General features: G+C 38.1%; 1 protein-coding gene across 1 annotated transcript; it reads left to right on the forward strand.

The window, feature by feature from the left end:
* The first annotated feature begins 239 nt into the window (after positions 1 to 239).
* On the forward strand, positions 240 to 25,533 carry LOC137261751 (fatty acyl-CoA reductase 1-like). The gene is made up of 14 exons (XM_067799536.1): positions 240 to 362; positions 4,225 to 4,477; positions 7,619 to 7,794; positions 9,123 to 9,195; positions 9,902 to 10,008; positions 10,888 to 11,065; positions 14,223 to 14,267; positions 15,273 to 15,391; positions 16,350 to 16,417; positions 17,971 to 18,052; positions 18,422 to 18,511; positions 19,303 to 19,432; positions 20,124 to 20,251; positions 23,414 to 25,533. The coding sequence occupies exons 2-14, from the start codon at positions 4,280 to 4,282 to the stop codon at positions 23,571 to 23,573; spliced, it is 1,554 nt and encodes a 517-aa protein (XP_067655637.1). The 5' UTR covers positions 240 to 362; positions 4,225 to 4,279; the 3' UTR covers positions 23,574 to 25,533.
* The last annotated feature ends 1,880 nt before the right edge of the window (positions 25,534 to 27,413 follow it).

The following is a 27,413-nucleotide window of genomic DNA, read 5'->3' on the forward strand; positions in this document are numbered from 1 at the left end:
AGAATCGATAAAGATTATAGTACTTTTGAATTGGATATATTAATAGTATAATAAAGTTAGCAGAAAACGATAAGTAACTATCTACATGTTACGTTTACATAGGCACTTTAATAAAAGTACAAATCCTACAAGGTTGCTGACATTCACTTCTTCTCATTCGATCTGAAATCGAAACTTACCAAGTTTGTGTAACAGTTCAGCAATGGTGTCGAGGTAACGATCGAGTAACCTCCCTTCTTGCACCAGAGGGCGTTCACCGGCCGTATCTGTTGATCTCCAAAGCAAGGCGTGATAATTTTCGACATCACACGACTGCGCGAGAACATGACATACTGATTAGTGACATTTTAAATATTCCCAAGGTGAGTGAAAGTAGCAATAATTTCTCAAACGTAGCTTTCGTTTCACTCTCTTCATGCTTCCCTTACCGGCTAGACGACAGGTTCGTCGCGTCGGTTTATGCACGATGCTTGAAGTTCAGTAGTATAGATCTAGTTGACATTCGGTCCACCTGTCAAACACGTGAATTTTCAGTTGGACGATATAATCATTCAGTAATGAATGCCGGGATAACTACAAGTGTTTTTTCCTAAAGTCAGTCAGAAATGTTGTCGAAATATGGTAGGTTTATTTTCGGCGAAAAATGCTCCTGCCCAGGTAACCATGATGTTGCACGGTGTACAAACATGCGGAAGATAGGAGGTCGCTGTACTTCGACACTGAGGTCAGTGATTGGACATTTTAGTTTTAGTTGATGGCCTTACTTTAGGGACAGAGTTACGCTCCGCCCATAACCACCGGAATCCTTCCCCGATGTAATATTCCAACACTGAAAATAGTGAAATAAGTTCATTTATAACTGTTCTAGTTTTGAATGTATATCTACATGTCAGTTTGTAAGTTTGGTTTTATGATGGTGGAACTCTTACACATTAAGTAAGAATTTCAGTATTTTTTTAAAAAAATAATGTGTTGATGTTAACTTTAGATGATTTACGTAAGAAAAGTTGGATAATGATCATGCTCGTGAAAACATTTAAATCTGAGTTTGTACAAAGTCCCTGAAATACTAAGTTATTGTTTGCTATGAAATTTATAGCATGAAGTTGTTTTATGATAAAAAAGAGTGTCAGTGTCTAGACTTAGATTAAAAATGGGAGTTGGTAAGCGAAGTACATTCATTTTTTAAATAAAAGATCCCAGTTTCATCAGGATGAAACCAGAGACCATGTACCATCCTGGACATTGCATGTGACGAGACAATAACAGTTCTCATCTAATTAGATGGCAAGTGTTTTTCTTTCCCATGTGAATGCATGAACAAATTACTTGTAACCTAATACATGCAACATACATATTTCATTACATCATAAACAAACTACAGTTTATAGCCACTGTCAACACAAACGGTGCTGTGCTGAAGGTACTCATGCTGGTACGTATTGCAGTTGGGATTTAGGTGAAGGCAGAATCTGTACTGGCTACCGAACAGTTATTACCATATTTTAAAAGTATTTACAAAATTGTTTGTTAACTTAATGAAACAGAATTAATTCTGATAATTGATTACCTTTTAACCAATATTTCCAGCCTTTCACTTCCGTCATTAGTGCTTACATGTAAAGCAGAAGAAGGGAATCATGGTAGTACAAATGGATGTTTCCTCACAACTAATAAAATATAACTGTAACAGCTATCGTCATTTAAAAATAGGTATGTCATTCGTGAAATAATGTAGTAGATTTATATCATAAACTAACTTCGAATAATTGACTAATGCATGGCTGAGTGTCTTACTCTAGATGGACTGTGAATGGAACAATAAATGACTTTTGTGAACCTGAACCTGCTATTGTATATAGATCATGTGACATGGTTCACAAGATTATCTTTAATTCTTCTCATATGTTACGCACTGGGAAGTGTTTTCTTCGTATTGTTCAGATATTTTTCATGAAACTAATTTCACTATCTACATTTGGCCTTTACACACATAGAAAATCACACATAGCTATTACTGCAACATGTGCTTTAGTTCCTGTAATGTACAAAATTCAGTGCGCTGGGACAACTGTCACACTTTCATATGAACAGGTTAATAAACAGCATTTTAATTCAACCTTTTAAGTAAAACTGGTAATATTAATGAAAAAAATTTATACATTTTATGAAATATACATGCATACACATTTGATTAATGTTAATTTTGAATTGTTTGAAGCATGGGTACAAATCTTTTTGTAGCCTTCGCTAGATTTTGCTTACAAGACAACCAGATTTACAGTTCTCCCTTGCTTCGATTTGAATTCCCAAAACATCAGTAATTTCTGTACATCATACATAAGTCAGTGTAATTCAAGATACATAAGTAGTACCTCAGAGTACTGAATAAGTTGACATTGGCAGCAGGGAACATTAAAACGTACCTTGATATATATATGAAGACCAAATTGAGTCGAAGAAGTTGAAAGGATAAACTGAATACTTGTTAAATTGTAGCTCAAGGGCCTACTTATTCTCAATCAAAACTTGACCATGAAATGTTCACCTTGAAAGTATTGATTTTAATGTGTAACAGAACTCCACTTAAATGTTGACAGCCACATGTTGCTCACACCTGACTACTTGCTTTCAGGAAAGTCTTTCATCTAGTTAGTTGTAATTTTCACTATTGTTAGTTTATTGACCATGATATCAACATGAACTGAACATGTATAATCAATATCCTGGTAAATTTAGTGAACAGTTTTATTTTGTTTTAATCAAAGCAGTTGGGCGAGTCGGCAGGTCACCATAATAATACAGGAGGAACATTTGTGAAAATTGATTGCAACTTGGCATCATTATTCTGTGCATACATTCAGAAATTGATTCCACCCTTGTGTGTGTATGTTGCATGTATATGCTTACCTGTCAGTCATAGGTTCCTGTAAAAGCTGTTTTGATGAAATAAGTGAAAAGACTGTAGCGATTCTCCACATGGGTACATGGGTGTGTGTTTTCTGTTTTCCTATGCTATATTGATGAAAAATTGTTTTAAAAGGTGTAATTGTAAAGCCTCACTCACCCACTTATTCACTATATGTAAGATGTTGGAGATCCTTGGAGTTTGCTGTTTAAATGCTTGATATCTAGAGTATGTATTATATAGTAGAAACTGAGGAAAGGAGGTCAAATCATCACAGACGTTCAAGTGGGATAATTATATCCTGTGTGTATATCTTGAGTCATAATGGTCACTGCGTATCTTGCACAATATAATGCCACACTGAATACCTCACTTTCATGGCTTTCCTCTTATGCTGTCAGGGTTGCTTTAGAAATTGTATGCTTTCTTTTTATGATCATAATAAAAAGGCTGATCCAGATGATTGGGGGCTGCACACTTTTCCATCAGTCCTGAAATGATCATCGAAATTCTTGTGAAAAGGAGTGAAAATGAACTGTACTCCCCTTTTTCTCTAAAAGCCATATCCGTCCCTGTTCTAGTGGTAATAAGTTGTGATAGTATCACATAGAGTTAGCAAAGTAGAGCTTGTTCAGTTGTGTTGCCAAACCTAGAGAAGGAAATCAGTGGTATTTGGGTTGTGTTTATTAATATTACCTCTTGGTTTCACAGAATATATATAATTTCCAGTTGTTGTAATTACTGATTCTTGCCCTCATTTAGTATGCCCCAGGAGACAGTGGGTTGAAAGAGGTCAGGAGGAACAACAACACATCAGGTTTGACTGCTTGTTTGAAGGCATGTCAAGTAATGCTGGGAACTGGTACTCACTTCAGTCTCTGTATTATTTGGTGTACACACCATTTCTTTCAGTTTTATGTCAAAATGTTGTTATGGTTTGTAAAGTGACATTTTCATCAACAAACAAAAACAACATCAATTTGAACATTTGTTGATGCTGATCGGCCAGTTGTACTTAAAGTTATTGGAGGACAAGAATGTGTTTTGTCTACCTTTGTTCATAAATCACAAATTTGTTAAATCAAACTAGCCATCACTTGTTCAAGGCATTCAAAGCTGTAATTCGGAAATCTTTTCAATGCTTCAATTTTGTTTCAAACTGGAACTGAATTATATCTGTAAGAACATATGAAAATCCTGAAGATAAATAAAATTGCATTTCCACTAGTTATGGACTATTGTTGAAAAAAAATAAATTCTAAGGCCAGAACCCTCCATATTATTGAACACAGCTGATTTTGTTTTTCTCTTTTCAGAGCCTGATTCCTGCGTGAAGACATTTGACTGCAATTCAGCCTTCAACGCATAACCATGACTGGTACGCCCTCCATTACTGAATTCTACGATGGACGGAGTCTCTTCATTACGGGAGTAACTGGATTCATGGGGAAAGTTCTCCTGGAGAAGCTGCTCCGTGCATGTCCTGGGATACAGTCCTGCTATGTTCTCATCCGACCCAAGAGAGGGCAGACTGTGGCTGAACGTCTGGAGGGCCTACTGAACTCAAAGGTTGATATGCACGCTGCTTTGAAATGGATAGTGTATATGATGGGGAAGAAATCTATTTTCTTTCAGTTGTAACACAGAACTGTCATGAATATGTTTTGATTATGGGTGATTTTGGCTCTTTCTCACTGTCATGTTTAGTATGCTCTATATGTGGCACGTTTTTTCATAAAACATGCCAGATATATAGAGAATACTAAATGACCATCTGTGTAATACCATTTTTATGAAACAAGTTAATAATTTATTACCAAACGAGCAAAGGTGGGTTTGATCCCAAATCTCTAACGAGTTTAATGAAAATGGTATTTCACGGAAGCAAGTTTAGTATTCTGTTTATTACTTGCCAACATAAGTGACAGAGACTGCAGCGAAATTGCCTACAGTGTGAGGACTCTGAGAGAGTCCAGCAGGGTCTGTTAAAATTGCAACAGCGACAGTGACATTAGCATTGTGACGTCACAACTTTGAACCATTTTTGACGTCATACGTCAAGCGATATTACACAACTGTAATATTGCTGTAAAAATATTACACTGCAGAAGCTTCCATAGGTGAGTCATAAAATTCCAAAACTTTCGGGTGCATATAGGAGATAAACATCATATGTTGGCCAATTTCCAGGTAGGTATTATTGAGTATATGAGCCGAAGTTTTCAAATAAAATATTCCTGTGCTTCAAATGCTCAATAACACTCAGAAATTGTAAATTCAAAAGTAAACCAAGAGGCCCATTTGGGTTTTACTGTCTGCAATCACTGACATCATGAGTACTGAAGCAACAGTGAAGTGTCATCAACTGGCTGTTTCAACTAGTTCCCATGGTAGCATCCTGAGCTGCTCATATGTGCCATCATTCAACTTTACGTCACAGTATTATGTGACTGACATCACTGCTTTCAGCCAATCGGATTAGAGAACCTGGTGACTTTTGGTGTACAATTCAATAATCTCCCTATCTTCGCTTTCTGACTGTAGGCAGGAGTGAAGAATTTTTACATCATATTCAGTTTTGCTTTTTGTGTTAACATTCTTCATACTTTCAATATACTGCTGGGGTAGCCTAGTGGTAAGAGCGTTCACACCAAAGACCCGGGTTCGATTCCCCACATGGGTACAATGTGTCAAGCCCATTTTCTGGTGTCCCTGCCATGATATTGCTGGAATATTGCTAAAAAGCGGCGTAAAACTAAACTCACTCACCCACTCAAAATACTGCTTTGTTTCATTTTCATGTTTCCTGTCTCCTCCCTCTCCTCTGAATCTTCCAGATATGACCATGCCAATCTTGCACATATCCCTGTGGCAACAAAAAGGTCCATATCAGGAAAATTATCACTCTATAAGGTGGCACATCTTTGGTCATATCTAACTACTCCAGGGGAGGGTAGTGTAGCCCAAATGGTTGAAGTGTTTGCTTGTCAAGCCGAAGACCTAAGTTCAGTTCCTCTCATTGGTAGAAATTACTAGAATATGTCATGCCCATATTTGGTAACCCCGTGTCGTGATATTGCTTGAATATTACTAAACCTGGCATAAAACTAAAGTTAGTCACACACTCACTCCAACTAGTCTGCAGCTTATTTCATGCATGTGGCTGTATGAAATATACCGAATTTGGATCAACAACTAGAAAGTCTAGATTGTTAACACTTTTGGTTCAATGTCCTTGTGGCCATGTTTTTCACCAGTGTGTACCTAAAACCTATGCTTGTGGCTGGGAATACCATCCTCAATATCTGCAAGGTATATGTTCCAATAAATCTCCACTGTACCATGGATGCATCTATAGCTCCAATAATTATATTACCTACATTTGCTGGCTTTTTATCCAATCAGGTGTTTACGCTGGAAAGTTGATTCTTAAATTATGTAACCAATTAATCTTAGCATGACAAGTGATTCAGAGGTGCACTGAAAGAGTCAGAAGAGTTTCTTGCATATATTTTAAAAGTTTCAAACTTGTCAATGTTTCTGTATGATGTCCCCAGAATCTGAGTCACACTGCAAAAAAGCCTTCGCTATGACTTCTATCTTTGTTGACACTGGCAAGCTTGGTTGTAACGGCACCTTATCTTATTAACTGCTGTTAGATTAGATGTGGAGCCAACAAAGGGAGGTAATAAAATCATCCGAGCCATAGATGCATCCAGGGAATAGCACAGGCCCTGGTGTCATTGGAAGGAGTAAAGATTTTTTTAAAAAATAAAAATTTTGAGATGACCAAAGACTTGAAATGCTTCACAGTACAATATATCTAGACAAGGCCAGACACTTCAATGCACCCCACCCGCCTTCTTTGCGCTATGCTACCATTGCATGCAGTTGATTAAAACTTCATCTAAACATAATCCTTCGTGATTGACCTATTGATCACCACTCATGACTCCTATTAGTTCTTTATTGTTACCTCTACAAGTCGATTGAGAGCTGATTTTGACCATCAACTAAACAATCTTGACACAAATGGCGGACAATAGCTAGGACACCGAAGTGTCCGGCCTTCTCTAGATATATTATACTGTGAAGCGTTTCAAATTAGGGGTCATCTCAGATTTTTTATGTTTTTGATAAAAATCTTTTATCATCACAGTGACACCATGCCTCTCCAGTAAGCTCTCCAATAAATATCATCACCACCAACCCTTAACCATAAATCATGAATGACTCCTTAGTAGATTTTTTTCACAATTTTTCTTTATGGACAAAAGAGCATTTGCTTCCAAGAGGATTAAAACCAGTCTTTAGTTTTAAACAGTGTTTTACTGTAGAATTATGTGAGCTATAGTTTTTCATGACTTTTGGCTGGACCATGGTGGGAACATGGTTTCAAACATTTCTTCATGAAAGGGGAAACAAACTATGTTCTCCATGATGGCAAACAAATTCTTTAACTACTGGACTGTCTGACCACCCCACTTTTTGTATAAAAGTTGAAGCTGGTGTCAGTGTAGTCTGCCTTACTGTCTCTGAACCACAATATTTTCCCGATGGCCCAGCCCTCTCTGCAGTGCTAAAGCCTCAAATGAAGCAAGTCTAGATTTCTTCAGGTTCAGGTTCTCACTGTGGCTCCTTTTCAATTTATAATAGGTCATATCTTTTCAGAGGCTAAACATTAGTGTAATGTCAGTGTTCCTCTTACAGTTATTTGACAAGGTAAAGATTGTCAACCCAGACTATGCATCAAAGGTCATCGCTGTGGAAGGCGACATAATGGAACCCAATTTTGGAATCTCTGAAGAAGATGAACAAAAAGTGTGTCGTGATGTATCAGTTGTCTTTCACTCTGCTGCCACAGTCAAGTTTGATGAAGAAATGAAGTAAGTAAGAGTATATATTTTGAGTCATTACGCACTTGATCTTCATTCACATTGCGTATTTGTATTGTTTTTTTTATGTATTCCATATATATCTTTATCCCCTTAGCAGTTTATGATTTAAGTCACTTGTCTGGCACCTGTCTAGTGAAATATTGTTTAGTCTTGAAAGCCCAGAACGTGTAAAGATCAGGGTTAGACATAGCTCCAGCCTAGATAGGAAATTTGGGTAATTTTGTTTTTTCTGTTGGGTTGTTTAGTGTTCATATAATTATACACATGCAAGCAAACCTTGCTCATGGGTAAGGTGTATATAATGCACAACGTTTTTCAAATAAGTATGAATTGAATCTGTTATTAAAGACCCAACAAATGCATTGGGTTTTTTTATGAGACTTACTGACAGTGGTCCTGTGAAGATCCTAGTTAGAGCTGATCTTCAGTAACCCATGCTTTTCGTTAGAGGTGACTTCTGGAATTGGGTGGTCAGGCTCGCTGACACATGTCATCGTATCCCGGTTGCGAAGATGGATTGTCATATTGTTAATCACTGGATTGTCTGGTCCAGACTCGATTATTTACTCTTGACAGTGAGTGATAGTGAGATGTACCAGAATTGTCATTGTCTCTATAGGTCAAGTGAGTTTAGTTTTACACCGCACTCAGCAATATTCCAGCTTTATGGTGGTGAGCTGTAAATAATCGTGTCTGGAACAGACTATCAAATGATCAATAGCATGATCACCGATCAGAGCAATTGGAAACTGATCATGTGTCAACTAAGTAAGCGAGCCTGACCACCAGATCCTGTTAGTCACCTCTTACAACAAGACTAGTCACCTTTTATGGCAAGCATGGGTCGCTGAAGACCTATTCTATCCTATCTTCATGGGTCCTCTTGGTCAAAAGTTTGCATAATATTTCAAAATATTCAAGGATACACTTAGCACTACTCAGCAGCTCAACATGTTATTCACTGCAGATTAATGTTTTGCCTGTGCATTGTTTCATATTGTCAATACAGATTAATGTTAATTTTGTCCAGTGTTTCAGATTATCAAATTAGATAAATGATATACCCTTCTGGTTTCAGATTTTCAGTAGAGGTGAATGTTAAGCCCATGTAATTTTTCAGACTGTACAGATGAATGGTGTATGGTTTCAGATTATCAGTGCAGATGAATGTTATACCCTTCTACTGTTTCAGAGTATCAGTGCAGATGAATGATATACCCATCTTGTTTCAGATTATCAGTGCAGATGAATGATATACCTGTCAGTTGTTTCAGATTTTCAGTGTAGATGGATGATATACCTGTCTATTGTTTCAGATTATCAGTGCAGATGAATGTTATAGGAGTGAAGAGATTATTAGAACTCTGTCACAAGATTGACAAGCTAGATGTAAGTTGTGTCGAAAATAGATTAAATTAATCAATAAATACTGTTACATCCAATGCACTTTTTATTCACAGTGGGCAGACATGTTTTGTAAGGTATATGTGCTGGGTACCTTAGAGTAGTATATATGGCCAACCATTTTCACATTTTTTAAAATTTTCTGATATCTTCAATTGGTTTTGAAGAAACTCTTGCATTAAACTAGAGATAGCTGGAATGGAACTGAAGATTTTTTTACCAAAGGGTGATAACACTGCATTTGAAATAATTCTTTGTATATCAGAATTTGAAGACATTTTTAGTTGTTGCTGATATCTTTGAATAGGATACATGTATTTTAAAACAGTTGAACACATAAATAACAATTTAATAAGTTGTTGATGGACACCCCTCCAGACAAATGCAATAAATCACATACAGACATGCTTTCACATTGTTATATCATGTATGTATTAAATGTGTCTTTTGATTGTGCTGATCTTCTGGTATTGTAAATGTGTTTCATGTTTATTACTTTTGTCTCGCATGAAGCTGACACTCATTGTCACTCTGGCATAACTGATGCAATGTACAATTCAGTGTTTAGCATGTTCACTAGCAGGGATAAAATGTCACCATGAACAGGTTGTGTACACATGTTGATCAGATAATGAACAATGTCTGCTTGCAGTCACTGAAATCCATAGCATATCTTGTGTTGTTGTTGCAGGCTGTGATCCATGTGTCAACTGCCTATGCTAACTGTGATAAGGAGGTTGTTGCTGAACAGGTGTATGAACCACCTCTCCACCCAGAAAAACTGGTGGAAGCTGTTGAGTAAGTCTCAAACGAGGATTTCTGGCTAGATTTTATCCCCGTGCTGCACTCAGTTGCTCATATAATGGACCGTCACAGCAGGTTGAACGCAGTGCCTTAGAAGAAATGTGATGTCATAGCATTGTTCATGACATCACTTGACCTTGGCAAAGTGATATTTTACCCTAGCGCATCATATGAAAAAAAATTTCAATTAAATGTATATAATACATGTTTGGGTGAAACATTGCTATATATTTGGGTTAATGGTAGAACTTGTACGTTTAAGATTTGAGTTTTTCTACTATTAAAGGGTTTCTCTTCAGATTCTAAAACTATTTATGTTTAAGTACCCCCTGTTAATAGTTTCTGTTTGTGACTTTGTAGAGTACTTAGTACTCTTAGTACTGTTCTAGTCTCACTGGTTTGAAGCATATCAGTGGTTGCTCATGCTATCACTCATCACTCATGATGTTGTAGCCAAATGGTTAAAGCATTCGCTCATCACATCAAAGGCTTGGGTTCGATTGCCCACATTAGTACAATGTGGGAATCCCATTTCTGGTGTCCCTGCCGCTATATTGCAGGAATATTGCTAAAAGCAGTGTTAAACTTAACTCACTCACTTACTCACACATCACTCATTCCGAATATCGCTGTCTGAGATATAGATCATTACACTACCTCTTGCTGTTACATGTTTCTTGTCATGTCAACCTGCTGTATGTCTGTATCTCTGAATGACAAAGGACATCAATATAGTCCTAAATGAACTTCATTATTATTATCATTATTGTTATTATTGTCGATGTCATAGCTTGCCAAACACATCTGTGACCAGATTTTAAACAAATCTGTAAACCAAAAGCCTTCACCTTTCATGCACTGACTGTTGTACAGATGGATGGACAATGCTGCTCTGAATGTGCTCACCAAGAAGCTTGTGGGACCCCGCCCTAACACCTACACCTACACCAAGGCCATGGCCGAGTTCCTCCTGGTGGAGGGATGTGGTCAGCTCCCTGTGGCCATTGTCCGCCCGTCTATAGTGGGTGCCACCTACAAGGAGCCACTGCCAGTGAGAAATGTTCAGTTATAGGGTTTATGGTAGCTGACGGGGCTGTATCAAGACTGTAAGCCACATTACTCACATGCCATAATTAAAAGGGTGGTGGGTGGTCAAAGGTATTGCTTATAATGCCAGACTTTCGATTAACGTAAGTACAATGTGTGAAGCCATTTCTGATGTCCCCTGCTGATGTTGCTGGAATATTGCTAAAAGCAGCATAAAACCAAACTCATTCATATTTTAACTTTGGGTACTGATAGTTGTTAAATGTATTTATTGATAGTTGTTAAATGTATTTATTATAGTTTTACTGAGGACTTATCTGAATCTTTCTGCTCATTACATGGTGGTTTACAGATGCTTTGCCTATACCTTGGGGCATGTACAGGAACATCTTTATATCTTGTATGATATTGGAATAGCTGGAGTTCCCAGCAACTTGCTTGTATGCAGGCCACAGGATATCCACTTGGTATCAGCTGGCACCTTCTATGCTCCCTTGGATCTTGTTCAATATACGAGGGTTGGCTGAAAAGTTCTAAGCCTCACTGTGAAAAAAAGTTACAAAGTCCACGTCTGTAATTTATTTTTCTACATAGTCCCCTTCCAAGTTCACACACTTTTGCCAGCGATGCTGCAAGGCCCGAATCCCGGTCAGAAAGAAATCTTCTTCAGCTACCCTAAAAAAATCAGTCACAGCGGAAATGACGTCATCATTACTTGCAAAATGGCGACCGGTGAGTTCCTTTTTCATTTTGGGGAACAGGTGGAAGTCAGAAGGAGCAAAATCAGGTGAATAAGGAGGATGGTCAATGAGTTTAAAGCCACAATCGCGGATTGTTGACATGGCCACCACCGATTTGTGAACAGGCGCATTGTCTTGGTGGAAGAGGACACCTTTAGCGATCATCAGTCGTTTGGCTTTGATTGCTTCTCGCAACTGGTTCAGTAGATCAGCATAGTATCTGCCATTGATAGTTTGACCTTTTTCAAGATAATCAATGAGCAGAATACCCCTGGAATCCCAAAAGACTGATGCCATCACCTTTCCAGCTGAAGGAACAGACTTGGCTTTCTTCGGAGCTGGTGAATCAGGATGCTTCCACTGTTTTGACTGTAGTTTTGTTTCTGGTTGAAAGTGATGTATTTAGGTCTCATCCATGGTTACAAATCGTGCCACAAAATCATCGGGTTCTGCTTCAAAACGACACAAATTGTCAAGGGACGTCTGGAACCTGACACGTTTCTGTTCTGCTGTCAAGAGCTTTGGCACCCATCTTGCAGAAACTTTAGTCATTCCTAATTCGTTGGTGAGAGATGCCCACTACACTAGCAATATGTCGAGTAGTCAATCGTCGATCATCCATCAACATATCGAGCACTCGTGTGATGTTTTCTGGAGTGGTTGCTGTTGAAGGCCTTCCTGAGCGTAGGTCATCATCAAGGCTTTGTCTGCCACGCTTAAATTCTGCAGCCCACTTCTTTACTGTGGAAAATGAAGGAGCATCATTTCCTAGAGTGGAGACCATGTCAGCATGTATCTGTGTTGGGGACATCCTTTCTTTTGCAAGTACTTGATGACTGCCCTGTGTTCAGTTTTGTCCATTTCTGATGATTTCAGAGGGTAGGTTTACCAAAAGAACTGTAGTTGAGATAAAACTATTAGTACGTTTGTAGTTCTTGTGTCTGTGATTCACTAAATGATTGTCCTCATTGGTGGCAAACACCTGTCTCTACCTGGTGGGGAAAAAAACACTCAGGCTGAGAAATCTTCAGCCAACCCTCGTAGTATCCATACATCTGTGAGACTGGGACCATTGATGGCTGCCATAAATATGATCATAGGTATATCCATATACAGGGTATTGATTAATCCCAAGATACCCCCTTGTATATTTGACAAACCATGTTTTGTCACATCTTCTGGATACACCTCATCTCTACATCCAACAGGTGTGCTTGGAGTCAGAAACCCAATGGTGTCACTGCCATTCAGCCCCTCTTCCGACTCCCTATCTGAGATTTTCCTGCATTTCAGTTGTATATCCTTCAGGCTGTTATCTCATTCAGGCTGAGGACAAAGGGACCTGGATATAGCTTTCCTTCGGGTGGATTGGGTTTTATGTGTATCATTCCCCAAGGCGGACTTAGATAGGAGTGCTGGAAGACCCATACATTTGATTTGACATATACCCTTCCATTCCCTCTACTCAGGGTTTGAGGATGTCCTCATTACCCTCACCACCTTGGAGGACCCGAGGGTCGATTTCCTCAGTATTGGGCTTTGGAATAAACTCTGTCTTGATACTTCTGTACCCATGTACCTCAGAATGAGGGATAGCCAGATATGGCCAGACACAAGGTCTTTTGGGCCACTGGCTTCCAGGCAAGAAAATCAGAGAAAACCTCCATTAAACTGTTGAAATTATGACTTATACTCTCTGGATTACGTCCTATACATGTGGCCTTCAAGTTGGTTTCCACTTGTAAGAAGAAAAAAAATTCCATGAAATTTTAACTTATTAATATGAAAACATGACTCATAAATCTTCTATACCTTGACTGTTGGCAAGGGAAGACATCAGATTATTTTTAGAAACAAGTAAACCAAACAGCAATGTGCCCGGGCTTGTTGGGCCCACATTTGTAGGAATAGTAAGTAATATTCAGAAGCATACAAGTTAAGGGTTAAACACGTCTCCCATTAAGACTTCTCATTGTTAATGTTATACTCCAAGTTTATAACATATACTGATATGTATTATAGGCTTACAACAGTGATGCAAGCTGATTCAAAAAAAGCTTGAAGTGCACTATTTTGCATTATTCATTGCATGTTTGATGAAGGCATACAGTGGATATTGTGGGGAATAATTCTAAGTTGTTGATTGTAATAGATGTATTAACCTAGATTGTATTGCAAAACAATTCTATTTTAAGCAAGTCTGCAAATTAGCTATTAGTAGGAGACCACCTGGCAATTTGTGTGCATGTACTGACCATTATTAACCAGTAGAGAAACTTTGACTTTGACTAAAGACTAATCTTCAAAATTGATTCTGTAACCATCTGTCAAATTATCATCTTTTAAGGCATTACCAAGATGACATAAGCTACAACCTTGCAAATTCAACATCAGCTGTAGTTGTTCACATATCTTTTGCAGGGCTGGGTGGACAACTTCAATGGACCCACTGGTTTGCTTGCAGCAGTAAGTATTCACTTCTTTCCCCTGCTTTTCATGATTGTCCACATAGTCTATCAACCATCTGTTAGCTGTAGGTTGGGGGATAACATTGTGGTTTCACACATGGGTACAATGTGTCAAACCTTTTTCTGGTGTAAACCAGTCCTGGATATCTCCAGGGTACAGGTTCCGATAAATCTCCTCTATTTCCTCCATTTGCGTGGTCCACCTTCTCACAGTAGCCAATTGGATAAGCTATTAACACCAAGCTTGCCAGTTTCAACAAAGATAGCTGCTGCCGTAATCGCGAAGGTTTACTGGGAAATCATATGAACCAACCGACAGGGCTGAAACCGTTATAAATATATGCAATAATTCCTTCAACCTCTTTTCAGTACCTCTGCAACAGCTGTGTTACCAAGATTAATTTGATTTGGTTAAAAAAAAGGGAAAGTGGATTATGAGAGGAGCGTTGTGCTTGGTATGAATTGGATAGACCTGATTGGATGAAAAGCCTGCAAAGGCAGCAAAGGGAATGGGATGCCATGTATGTATCCAAGGTACTAGCAGAGATTTATCGGAACATATACCTTGGAGGTTATTGAGGATGATGTTCCCCAGTTTTTTGCTGGTATATTAATATTGCTTTGATCCAAGCATACTATTTCTGTGAGGAATCTGGGTTAGAGTAGGTCTCAATCAATGTATTTTGATATTAAGAGTCAACATGTCTCTGTAACTCCTCCCCCATTATTGTATTCATTATCAATCAGTGGATTCTGTGGTCAACACATGATTATTTTCACACCAGCTTCATATAGTCAGAGCCTTAATGAACGTGTGTTTTTATCTTTAATATTAGCTATGGGGCAGGTGTATGATCTGTCATGTTTGCCCAAGTATGTTGTAGTGACACAGCTTCTCTAGTGAGCTATAACCTATACCAAGACACATTAGGAAACAGCCTAGAATTGACATAATATAATCTTGCAGACATTCCATTCATTTGCTCTGCTTTATTCTCTTCAGATTGGGAAAGGTGTCCTGCGAATCATGCATGGTAACTTTCATGGCACAGCTGATGTGATACCCTGTGATATAGCGACCAACCTCATGATAACTGCTGCCTGGTATACGGGCACATCAAAGTGAGTTACTTCCCTTTCTACAGAAATGTAGCAGGGATCATACCTTATTCTACAGCCAAAGCAGTTTATATAGCAGACTTGCACAAGTCTCTAAGGTAAAAGTTCAAATTATGATTTTAAAAAAATGTGAATAACATAAACATATTGTCATTCTAAGTAACAGACTAGTATCCTTGGAGATTTGTGAAATTCAGATTTGCACTGGGACACCCATGTTGATATGGTTATCAATATGTTGTGTGTCAACTGCTTTATACTGTCAAGACTGTTCATATTGTGCATGAATCTTGGCAGCAAAGTGCCAGGTTTAACCTGTGCAGAGGTATGTTCCTTGTGTGTATCAGAATGCTGTGCTTAGAGGTTTGAACTTCACATTAGCCATGATCATGTTTCTGGACTGTTCCTTACTGTATATGACCCGTAAAAGTCCAGGGTAGAATAGGCCTTCAACAAACCCATGCTCGCCAAGCCGACTATGCTTGTCGTAAGAGGCGACTAATGGGATCAGGTGGTCATGATTGGTGACTTGGTTGACACGTCATCAATTCCCAATCGATCAATGCTCATGCTGTTGATCACTGGATTGTATACTCGATTATATACAGACTGCCACCATATAGCTGGAATATTGCTGAGTGTGGAGTAAAACTGAACCCACTCACTCGCTCCTTACAGTATGCATACTTTTGGATTTGCTAAGTGGTAAACGTCTCCAAGAATGGCCCTTGTCATTGAAGCATTCAAACTGGCATTAAACCAAATTCTCTTACTCTCTCACTCCGTGGCTCCTGATTTGTGGTAAATTTGGTTCACACAAGTTTCATTTAACATGGTCATCAGTGACCTGAGTTTATGCACTAGCTGATGTGCACCACAAATATATCAAGCCAATGTCTAACCAAATTCCCGTGTCTTTGTCTTTTATGCCTTATCTCAACAAATGTTTTCTTCTTCCTAGACCCACCAAAGTAAATGTATTTAACAACACCACCGGTCAGATCAACAAGTTCACCTGGGGTCAGATGGGTAGGTATCATGACTACCATCATCCAGATATGTTTACCAGTATGTCTTAGACCCATGAAAGTCCTGGGGCAGAATAGGCCTTCGACGACCCATGCTTTCCATAAAAGGCGACTATGCTTGTCGTAAGAGGCGACTAACGGGATCGGGTGGTCAGGCTCACTGACTTGGTTGACACATGTCATCGTTTCTCCATGGCACAGATCGATGCACGTGCTGTTGATCACTGGATTGTCTGGTCCAGACTTGATTATTTACAGACCACTTCCATATAGCTTTAATATTGCTGAGTGCAGCATAAAACTAAACTCACTCACTCGCTCTTGTTGTCAAGCACAGGTTTGCCTAATTATCATAATTGATCTTCAGTAACCAGTGCTTGTCATAAAAGGCAACCAATCGGATTGGATGGTCACATTTGGCTGACACATGTCATCTATGACGGATCTATGCTCATGTTGTTGATCACTGGATTAGTTGGTCCATATGTGATTATTTACAGACCTTAGAATATAGCTGAGTCCAGCTTAAAACTAAACTCTTTCACTCACTCAAAATTAGCCAGTAAATGGAATATGGCTGTCTTGACAATATGATACACAAATAATGGTTAAGAAATTGAAAAATTGTTAACAGCTACAATAGCAGATCAGCAACTGATGAATTATTTGTTTCATTCAGTGAAACACTAACAAGATGGATGTTTTCATATTGACAGTGTTTATCATCACAACGATCAGTGTTCATGTTACTGTTAAATGTATGAAAGTGTTATCATTTGGGACCTGTGAAGGTCCCGGGTAGAATAGGCCTTCAGCAGCCCCCGCTTGCGATAAAAGGCTACTATGCTTATTGTAAGGGGCGACTAACAGGATCAGGTGGTCAGGCTCGCTGACTTGGTTGACACATGTCATCGGTTCCCCAGTGTGCAGATTGATGCAGATGCTGTTGATCACTGGATTGTCTGGTCCAGACTCGATTATTTACAGACCACCGCCATTGAGCTTGAATATTGCTGAGTGCAGCACAAAACTAAACGCACTCACACACTCACTCACTCACTCACTCACTCACTCACTCACTCACTCACTCACTCACTCACTCACTCACTCACTCACGCACTCACGCACTCACTCACACACTCACTCACGCACTCACACTCACTCACTCATCATTTGCATTACAATTTGAATAACTCACTTTGATAAAAGATTCCACAATTCAGGTAAAATAGAATTTAAAACATTCATTGGATTCTGGGATTGCAAACTGAATTCATAAAAGGTTCAGCTCAATGAATGCACCAGTGGACTGGGAAAGCCCAAGAAGAAAGATTTGTCACGTTCTTTAAAGATTAGCCAATGGTTTTATTTATGATATTTTTGAAAATAACCACCTTTAAAGATAAAACTAGAAGCCTGTAGAATGCATTAGCATTATGTGTCTTTAGGTTATTTCTAATTCACAGCATGAAAACGATTGTCCTGTATGACAAGAGATATTTTGTTGTTATTTTTCTGTCTTGATATTACACTGGTGTTGGTTACTGTTTTCAGAGAGGATGGCCTATGAGTACTTCATGAAGAACCCAGTGGATGTGGTTGCCAGGTTGCCCAACCCCAGGTTTACAAAGTCCACGTAAGTCTGATAATACCTTTTTGAACAGTGGATATGTTCCTCCTCATGAGTTCAGTTGTTACATTAAACGCCTGGGACTAGAGTTTCAAAACTCTCTTAGCGTTAAGACAGTCGTATGACAATCTTAGCACTAAGAGAGCTTAAAAAATCTTTGCCCAGGATATGATTCCCCACTAGGGTTCAGTGTGTGAAGGCATGTTTTACTGTTTCCTTCTGTAATGTTGATGTAGTAGTGTTATGAGCTGTGTATGACCATCTCACTTACTCCTGACTGTGTTGTTATGGAAATACTTGTCAGGTAGGTGTAAAACATGCTGTCACTTAACAATGATGATGTTACAGTATCCCATGTGTTTGTTCTGTTGTCAGATACTGGAAGAATGTGAACGTGTTGTTCGACCACATTTTACCCGCTTACCTGATGGACTTCTACATGTACCTCATTGGGAAGAAATGCATGTAAGTATTCACAGATGTGTCAGTAGATAAAAGACTTTTCTTTTAGATATATGAGCATTTTCTAATAAGATTATTTTTCCTTACCCTGAATTATGCTTATCAAAGTGCATGGGCTCAAGGGAGGCTACTCGTGGGTGAGTAATGATTTTATGTCCTCTTCAATGAATGGAACATCAAGGGATTCAAGTGTTCCAATATGTTTGGATCGAAGAACTAGACAAGCATAATAAGCATGAGTCAGGATAAGTATAAAATATCAATTCTTATCAGAAAATTACATATTTAGCAAAGTTTCTAAGAACAATGATTCCTTTGTCTATAATTGGTGTCTGTCAAAATGGCTTGATAAGCAGACATCACTTGATGTAGGGCTTCGTGATCAACACTAAATCTAGTGCTTTGTTGTAAGTGTCATTATTTCTGACATATTTTGTGAACCTGATGGGACAGCAACTCAAGAAAAAAATCTGACAGTGGTCAGACAAACCCTACTCCTACTATGTGTTGAAGAGCCAAGTAGAGTAGGTGGTGACAAGGCAAGGCAATGGCTGATGTTGCTAGAGAAATATTGATGATGTGATCCAAGCATTTGTAATTTCAGTCAATAGAACAACAGTTCACCTTTCATTATGATCCAGCCTGACTTGCAGTGTGTCTTTTAGGCATGTTATTCTCAAAGCTGAAGCAAATTGTGTATCCCATGAAACCCTGCTTCATATGTCATAATGTGGCTTTCAGAAGACTCGGTCAATGTCAAGACGTTTCGTTAGATATGGTGTCTGACATTTCAGATTTGTCAAGATTCAGGATAGACTCTGGAAAGCAGTGACAACGCTTGAGTTCTTCACCTCACGGGAGTGGAAATTTGAAAACAACAATATATTTATGCTGTTGGATAAGATGTCAGAGTCTGATCGAGAGGTAGGAATTATTTCATTCAATTAAATCTTCGTGACAAGGCTTTTTGTCAACATGTCCCAACATAGTATGGTTCATAACTTCATATGGCTGGAATAGTGCGTTAAACTGGAAAACAACAAAAACAGAACAAAACAGAAATAGAATGATGATTTGAAGATGGTCTTGTGATTAGTTGGGGAAGCATGTTGCATGTCTTGCATGAGAGTTTGGAAGCTGTCTTATAATGAGGATAGTACAGAGTGCTGGGCAGGTGGACAAGAGAGGCCTAGAGAGAGAAAAGTTGTACATTGTTTCACTTAGTGTCAAATCAAGATAGGATACCATGCATACCGTGAGATAGCACAAGTATATAAATATACAGTTTATGTTAAAATTGTCAAATTTGTTTAAGGTGACTGTTCAAGGGAAATAATAATGTAAACATATACTTAGGGAAACAAATGAGGGAAAATATGAAAGTACAAGTGTTTCTTTAATCTTTTCCAGGTGTCTTCAAAAGCATTGTATCACACTGTGTGTGAAGAAATCTGGAAAAGAATGAACGCTGCCATGTGTTCCCTTATTTCTTTCCTTGTGTATAATTGATCTGATACCCTTGGAACTGACAGTTTGTAATTTTGTCTCATTTCTCATAACCCCAGCTATCTGAGATTCTTTAGCAAGTAGAAATCAGAATTCATGGCTGTTGCAGACATTTGACTTTGATGCGCGCCACATAGTCTGGTCATCATACATGGAGAACTACTGCCTTGGCACCAAACAGTTTGTCCTGAAGGAAGAGCTGGATCAGCTCCCAAAGGCAAGGAGAGCGCTCCACAGGTCAGACACTCACTTGTATCATGTTACCCTGATCAAAGTGGTTGGAAGATCGGGGTTAGAATTGATCTTCAGTAACAAGTGTTGGGAATTAGTTGAAATCTTGCAATTGATGATTGCTTCATTACTAACAAACAATCATAAACGTAGATTGGTTAGCATCATTTTTCATATTTTCATATACAGGTTGTCACTGCAGATTTTTTTTCCATGTCTATGTTACACTCAGTGGGTTACAAAGAAAAAAGTAAATTGAAAGTAGGGTACAGTATTAATCTGGGCGCAGCAGCTCTAACTTATGAATCGGCACCTGTACTAAGATAAACATTGACAATGGTAGTAACAGTTTATAAGCTAAGCTGAGCTAAACCTATACAAATGTTAATAAACATATAACATATAACACTTGAGCTAAATATTTAGAGCATGTTTTGTATTACATTCCATTTTCTGTTGAAAAGACTGATTCTATAATTTTTAATAGCAATGTATCTTTCTACTTTGAAGACCTCTTTAAGGATAGCTTGAAATGAATTAATACATGGTTTATGTCTTTTGATATTCATAACATATATGTGTCATTTGGCTAGAATGATCATATGAGTTAATAAACTGTCAGCATATGAAGAAAATAGAATGTCATTGTTTGTAATTTCAATGTGTTTTCCAAATATTTAATCAGCATAGTTGTTAAAACTCTCAAAAAAGGATTTGACGCTTGGGCATTTTTTGTATACACATGGTCAGTATTTTCAGTTGTCGTTGTATAACATGATGCAGGTTACTACTTCAAAGTGATGACCAATATATCATGAACATAAACTTCCTGGCATCTTCAAGAAATATTTAGTCGTGACTTTTCAGTTGGGGACATGGTGGACGAGCTGGCTAAAGCGCCAGGCTAGTGATCCAGTGAGGTTGAGGTTTCGGGATCGAGCCCACCTGTGACCGGGTGTAAAACCCTTGGAGTCAACTTTGTGTGCAGACTCTTTCAGTGTTGTCACAACACCTAGTGTACAGTACACAACCCTGTGCACTTAAAAGAACCCATGAATCCATTGGTATATGACCCGATGGTGGCCACATGAACACGTGCATACACCTAGTTGTGGGTACAGCAACGTGCAGTAAACTTGGACAAAGTGCTGTGACTATGTGTCTCAATCCACCCAGCTGTCAATTGGGTACCTTGTTAGGATGAGAGAAACACAATAAACTCGGTGCGCCTAGTGGCAGCAAGAGTTGTATACTCCCCAGGGAGTTGAGATTGAAATATGATGTGCTGCTGACATTGACATCCAGTGATCGAGGGAAACAATACCAGTGCCTTGAGCATACACTAGTGCATGGATATGTGCGCTATATAAATATCCTATATTGGTTAGTGAAGGGAGTTTTCTAAGAATTAAACAAGTTTTCAGACCCTGACAACTTTGAGGATATGTTCCATGGCCAAGTGTCTCAAAGACTAAAACAATAGTTCAAAAATGGTTTGTGTTCAGTCATGAGAAAATATTATCAGTTGCTTGGTTGTTTGGTCACTAAGACCAATCTTCAATCATTTCATTTAATTGGAACACCACTATCAGTAACGCATCATTGTCGTAAGAGGTGACTAACAGCATCAGATAGTCAGGATTGCTGTCTCGGTTGACACATGTCAGAATGTCCCAAGTGCATAGATGTGTTTGGTCCAGATTTGGTTATTTACAGACAGACAGCCACAATATAGCTCATATAATGTGTAAAACCAAAGCCACTCACTCACTTGTTTAATATCTACAAATTAGGATTAGTGCCTGACATACTTAGAAATTAGGCTAATCAAACTTTTCAGATTCTTTCCTCACTATCCATAATATATATATGTGAGTTGTGCATAAAGTCAAATTCATTGGAGTGATGTTAGTAGTTTTCAGTTTTTCCATATTACTGTCATTGTATAATACAGGTCATTATAACCTTAGGTGTTTTGTAAAATGATGCCAGAGCTCCAGATAATTTTAAGTAATTGGCTATTTACTCCCATGTCTGTTTATGTATGAGTAATTTTTTTGTGAGGAGTAACTAGCATTTTGTAGACTCCCACTAATTTAAAGAATAGAGTACTTTTACACAGAGTTTCTTATCCTTATTGGGTAAATAACTCTCCCACATATATAAATATAAATATAAATGCTTCTCAATTAACTAAAAGTCGTTATCAATTGTTATATTGCAAAATAGTTTTCAGTCATTGTGGAAGTCATATGACCATTACAATAAACTCCAGACAGTGGCTGTGACTATAACAGTATGTTTATAATTTATATAGTCATTGCCTATCATTTGCTAATACTTTTGAAGAGTTTGGGCGCTACGATGAATCATAATTCATATGCAAGCCAAGTTAGTTAATTGAGTAAAGCATGCTGGTGTTATGGACCGATTGGGATTTAAGTGATTCTTGTGCAATTTCCGTACTCTCAGATTTGTAATTGAGTAAATGTGATTTTTATTGAGTATCTGGAGCTCTGTGATGCTTTACATTTCTCCTTCGAGAAAAAAAGTCTCATACTTAAAGACCAGGGCCCCGTTTCACAAAACTCTCATAGCGAAAGATCTCGTAAGTTTTCTTGTAGCCATTGTACCGCCTATACTGTAACACAGGAGCTATGGATGCTGCAAGAAAAGTTACGAGATCTTAGGCTTACGAGAGTTTTGTGAAATGGGGCCCTGAACACAGTCAAACCTTTCTGTGGTAAATATATTTATGTACCTGTCTAGCGTTTGTCCACCCGTGAAGGTCTGGGGTAGAACAGGCCTTCAGCAACCCATGCTTACCACAAAAGGTGACTATGCTTATTGTAAGAGGTGACTAATGGGATCGGGTTGTCAGGTTCGCTGACTTGATTAACAAATTTCTTTGGTTCCCAGTTGCCCAGATCGATGCTCATGCTGTTGATAACTGGATTGTCTGGTCCAGACTCGATACTTTTCAGACCACCACCGTATAGCTTGAATATTGCTGTGTGCAGCATAAAACTAAACTCACTCACTCACTCACTCACTCACTCACTCACTCACTCACTCACTCACTCACTCACTCACTCACTCACTCACTCACTCACTCAGTATTTGTCCATTGACGTCCAGTAATTATCAACTGACCTGTGATTGTTTCAGAATGAAGCAGATACAGTTTGTTATCAACGCTGTTTTGGTTGTGGTCATCTGGCGGGTCCTTGTCAGGCGAGTGGGCGTGGCACGGTCACTGTGGAACCTTGTCCTCAGCTGGGTCATCTGGCTCTATCAGAAAATCCCAAGATTAGGGCGAGCATCTTAGGTTTGCATCGTCAAAACAGTAATGCTTATGGCATTAGGGCATGTTTTAGTGACAATTTATTAATGGTAACTTTACCATTGTTCATGAACCTGTTACTGAAAATCTAGATAATGTTACATCTACAACTTGTAATGAACTATTAAAATATTATAAATGTGTTCTTAGATACCCTGATTAATGTCTGAATCTGTGCGAGGTTCATTTCAATGAACTCACAGATCTATACAGTTTCAGGTGTACACAATATTTGTCTGTTTGATTGGCTGATCCCAAGTGTATCGTCTATGTGGACTGGCAGATCCCAAGTGTATCATCTATGTGGGCCTAACCACATTGCTACAAACAAGCTTAATAACATGACAGTGCTGAAACATACTGCAGTTTACTGTACACAGCCACAATACTAATAACATACTAATTATGCACTAAATCATGGTTCATAATTGGTTTGTTCACCTGTTATATCAAAGTCATCTGTGACTGATGTATCATGATGCATCATTGTGTTGGTAGTTTCACATCACAGGGGTAGCCTAGTGGTTAAAGTGTTTGCTTGTCACGCCAAAGACCTGGGTTTGATTCCCCACATGGGTACAATGTGTGGAGCCAATTTCTGGTGTCCCCCACCTGATATTTCAGGAGTATTGCTAAAAGCAACCTGAAACTAAACTCACTCACTCACTGGCAATTTTTCCCACCTTAAGATGGTCTAACTATTTATGTGCACAGGCAAATGCATCCATTATGTAGGGAGGTGAAATGATACTGTACTAGTCAGTACCCTTAACGAGAAGATCCCTTGCTAACTTAAAATATTAATCAGTAGGTGCAGATGATAGATGATAAAATGACAAAGATTTGATGTGATATCAAACACATTTTGTGGATTCATCTAGACCTGCCCATAGGGCAATGTTTAGCCCCAAGTCTGAAGAGACTGTCACTAGTGTCAGTAGAAATAGCAAGTGTGATTACATGTATTGATATGGCTATAGCTAATGTGTCAACAGGACCAATGAAGACCAAGAATAATATCACTATTTTAAACAAAATAAATATTTTATCCAACCTGCCTGCCATTCATACTTTGTGTGGAATCTTAGATAAATCCCTGTATTTTTTGCTCGAATGTATAAACATTATTGATTACTCAAGAAGTATGTATGACAAAGGAGAAATGAGAATGTGTATTTTTTACCTTTACCTGTATATTTATCCTGCATTTCTCAGTCTTAGTTGCCTGTCTATCGTGGCGCTACCTCCCCACAATGTTTCTTTGGATGTTACAATCCAGCAGTAATCTAAAGATAAGTGACGTCAGCACTTTCTTGGTCACATGGGCACACTGCAATGGCAACATGGCAGCTTGTTTAGTCAAAATAACTTCTCTCCACTGTTTCCCTCCCATAGCTTCATCTTGTCAAAGGAAAGCAGTAAATTCATAAAGGAATAATGCAGGATAAGTGTGAAAATATAGAAAAAATATCTATATTTTTACTAGATTTGTAAATTTTTTTTTTTTTTTTGGCTGAGTTTGCCTACTAATCAAACATGACATTATTTGTTTAGATCTCAGCCTTTGATACTATTTGGACAGATTATGCTCGCAAGATTATAACGAGTTCAGTAATCAAGATACCGATCAACAGACATCCATGTAAGTGAACAGCAGGCAAAGTTCAATGGATATGCAACTTCTTTCTTAATATGAGCGACGTTTGGTACAGCAATAAATCAGTTCTCAAGCAGTTTTGTGGAAGGTACTTGATAATTGGGGTATTAGGAACACCTAAACATTTCTCACTTTATAATAAAGAGGTTGTATATCTATAGAACTCTCCCCGTTGTTCATCACACCAACTACTAGAGCCCATTTGTCGCAAAAGCGTATTGAATTGCAATCTAACTCGAAAACTAATAAACATAAAAATACTCAATGAAACACTGATCATCATCAAAACATCCTACAAACTCTGTGAGGCTTTTGCAGAATTTTTGTCGTAAAAATAAAAAAAGTTGTTTAACAAACTGTCATTAACATATTGACACTGTTTACTATTTGTTATGAAGGAGGAGTGCAGAGGAAAGGACAGCCAGGTGTTCAAGAGCATGTGCACAAAAACCGACAAAGTTATTTATTCATTGACCCATGTTATGCCATGACTATCCTTTCTTGCACACCTGGCTGTTCCTTTCTTTGCACTTCCCCCTTGTGACAAATAATGAAGTGTGCTTATTAGCTTCCGAGTTAGACTGCAATTCATCGGTGCACTTTTGAGCCAAATGGACTAAAAATTAAAGATATCCATGTGAGTGGAACAGAAGAAAGCCATGTGTCACATGTCACTTGTCTGCTTTTAAGAATGCTGTAGCGCATAAACCTTTTCTAGCTCAGCAAACTATTACATACTCCAAAGTCCATGGACATTTTTTTATTCACTCATATATAAATTTCTGTGTTTGGGGATTTTTTCCCAGTTTTTGTGCATGACCCATCGTTTTTAACAGTTTCTTAGTGTGATATTCTTTTTATTTAATGTTTATTTTATCAATATTGAACACTACCATATCATGATTTCTGAGGCACGACTTGTCTTAACTCTGGTTACTTTCTGTATGATATATTTCAGTTAGTTGTGTGGTTGTTACTTATATCAGTGCCGTTGTATAAAACAACCTTAGCGCTTAGGTGATGGTAACTCCCATGTCTTGACATAGACTTACTACAGTCTTAGTGTAAAGATTGTTTTGTGCAGCAGCAACATGGTGACTGACATTCTGATTCTAATTCTGATTCTGATTCTTAAGTATTCATGGCTGAAAGAGATTTTTTTTTCTACTTAAAGTCCAAATACTTGTTTGACTCCAAGTTGAACTTTTTTAAATGATGATTGGTTGAGAAGACTTACCTGATTATGTAAGAACTGTCAAATACTATTACCTTAGATTATACTTTAGTCTTATCATGTGATAACTTTGTGCATTTTGCATTAATTCATTGATTTTAATTGTACTATGCCCATAATGACCCGCCTCTTTTCTTTTGTTTCTTTTTTAATAATCAATTTGTATGTTTGCTATGTCTACTTACCCACATACAAATGAATGTTGATATGTTATTGTGAGGCTTGAGTCATGAATATATGCATTTCTACACAGATATCTACTTGAGCTGTGATCAGTCAACAGAATCCTTGGGTCAGTTGATGAATTTTCACTACCCAGATCCTGAATAAACTAAACAGACGTGTTTGTTATGTGATTTGTCTTGTGTAACTGATCATCTGATACATTTTGTAAATTCATAAAAGTGAAATAATGAACCAAGCCTACAGTTTATTTTGTTTCTTTAATCATTAAAAATGAGCTCGACCAAACTGTGTATTCTATATTAGGCTTCAGTCCAGGACCCCTGAAAATTAAGGGTATGAGTTTCAGGGACCTTCAAATACAGGACTCAGGGTAAGTAAATTCCAGTCTGCAATAAGGTGTCTTATATCTTTTGTAAAGTACAGTGTAGCATACAAATCTTTGGAATTTCAAATTTATGAGGAAGCAAATATATGATCTGTAAGAAATTAAGTTCACACAAGTAAGGGAGTGCTGTAACTGGTACCTGGATTTGGAAATGCTTCTTCTGGAAAACATAAGCAAGAGAGTATTTATGGATGTCAACTTAAGGGACACAGTGTTTCACAGTGTATCAGGTAACCAGATCCATGATTTCTACCCAGCCCTTCCCTAGTGTCTACTATTTGCAAACAAAATGGATTTGAATTTTGTATTGTAATATAATGTCTTTAAATACTGTAACTTCAACTTGGTTTACAGGAGGCACAT

Source organism: Haliotis asinina, chromosome 14 (genome assembly GCF_037392515.1).
Source record: "Haliotis asinina isolate JCU_RB_2024 chromosome 14, JCU_Hal_asi_v2, whole genome shotgun sequence".
NCBI lineage: Eukaryota > Metazoa > Mollusca > Gastropoda > Lepetellida > Haliotidae > Haliotis > Haliotis asinina.

Coding starts and splice junctions, on each gene's coding strand:
- LOC137261751 (XM_067799536.1), top strand. CDS start 4,280: ATGACTGGTACGCCCTCCATTACTGAATTCTACGATGGACGGAGTCTC. Junction 15,392..16,349: donor TGGTATACGGGCACATCAAA/GTGAGTTACTTC, acceptor TCTTCTTCCTAG/ACCCACCAAAGTAAATGTAT. Junction 18,053..18,421: donor CCCAGGTTTACAAAGTCCAC/GTAAGTCTGATA, acceptor TTCTGTTGTCAG/ATACTGGAAGAATGTGAACG.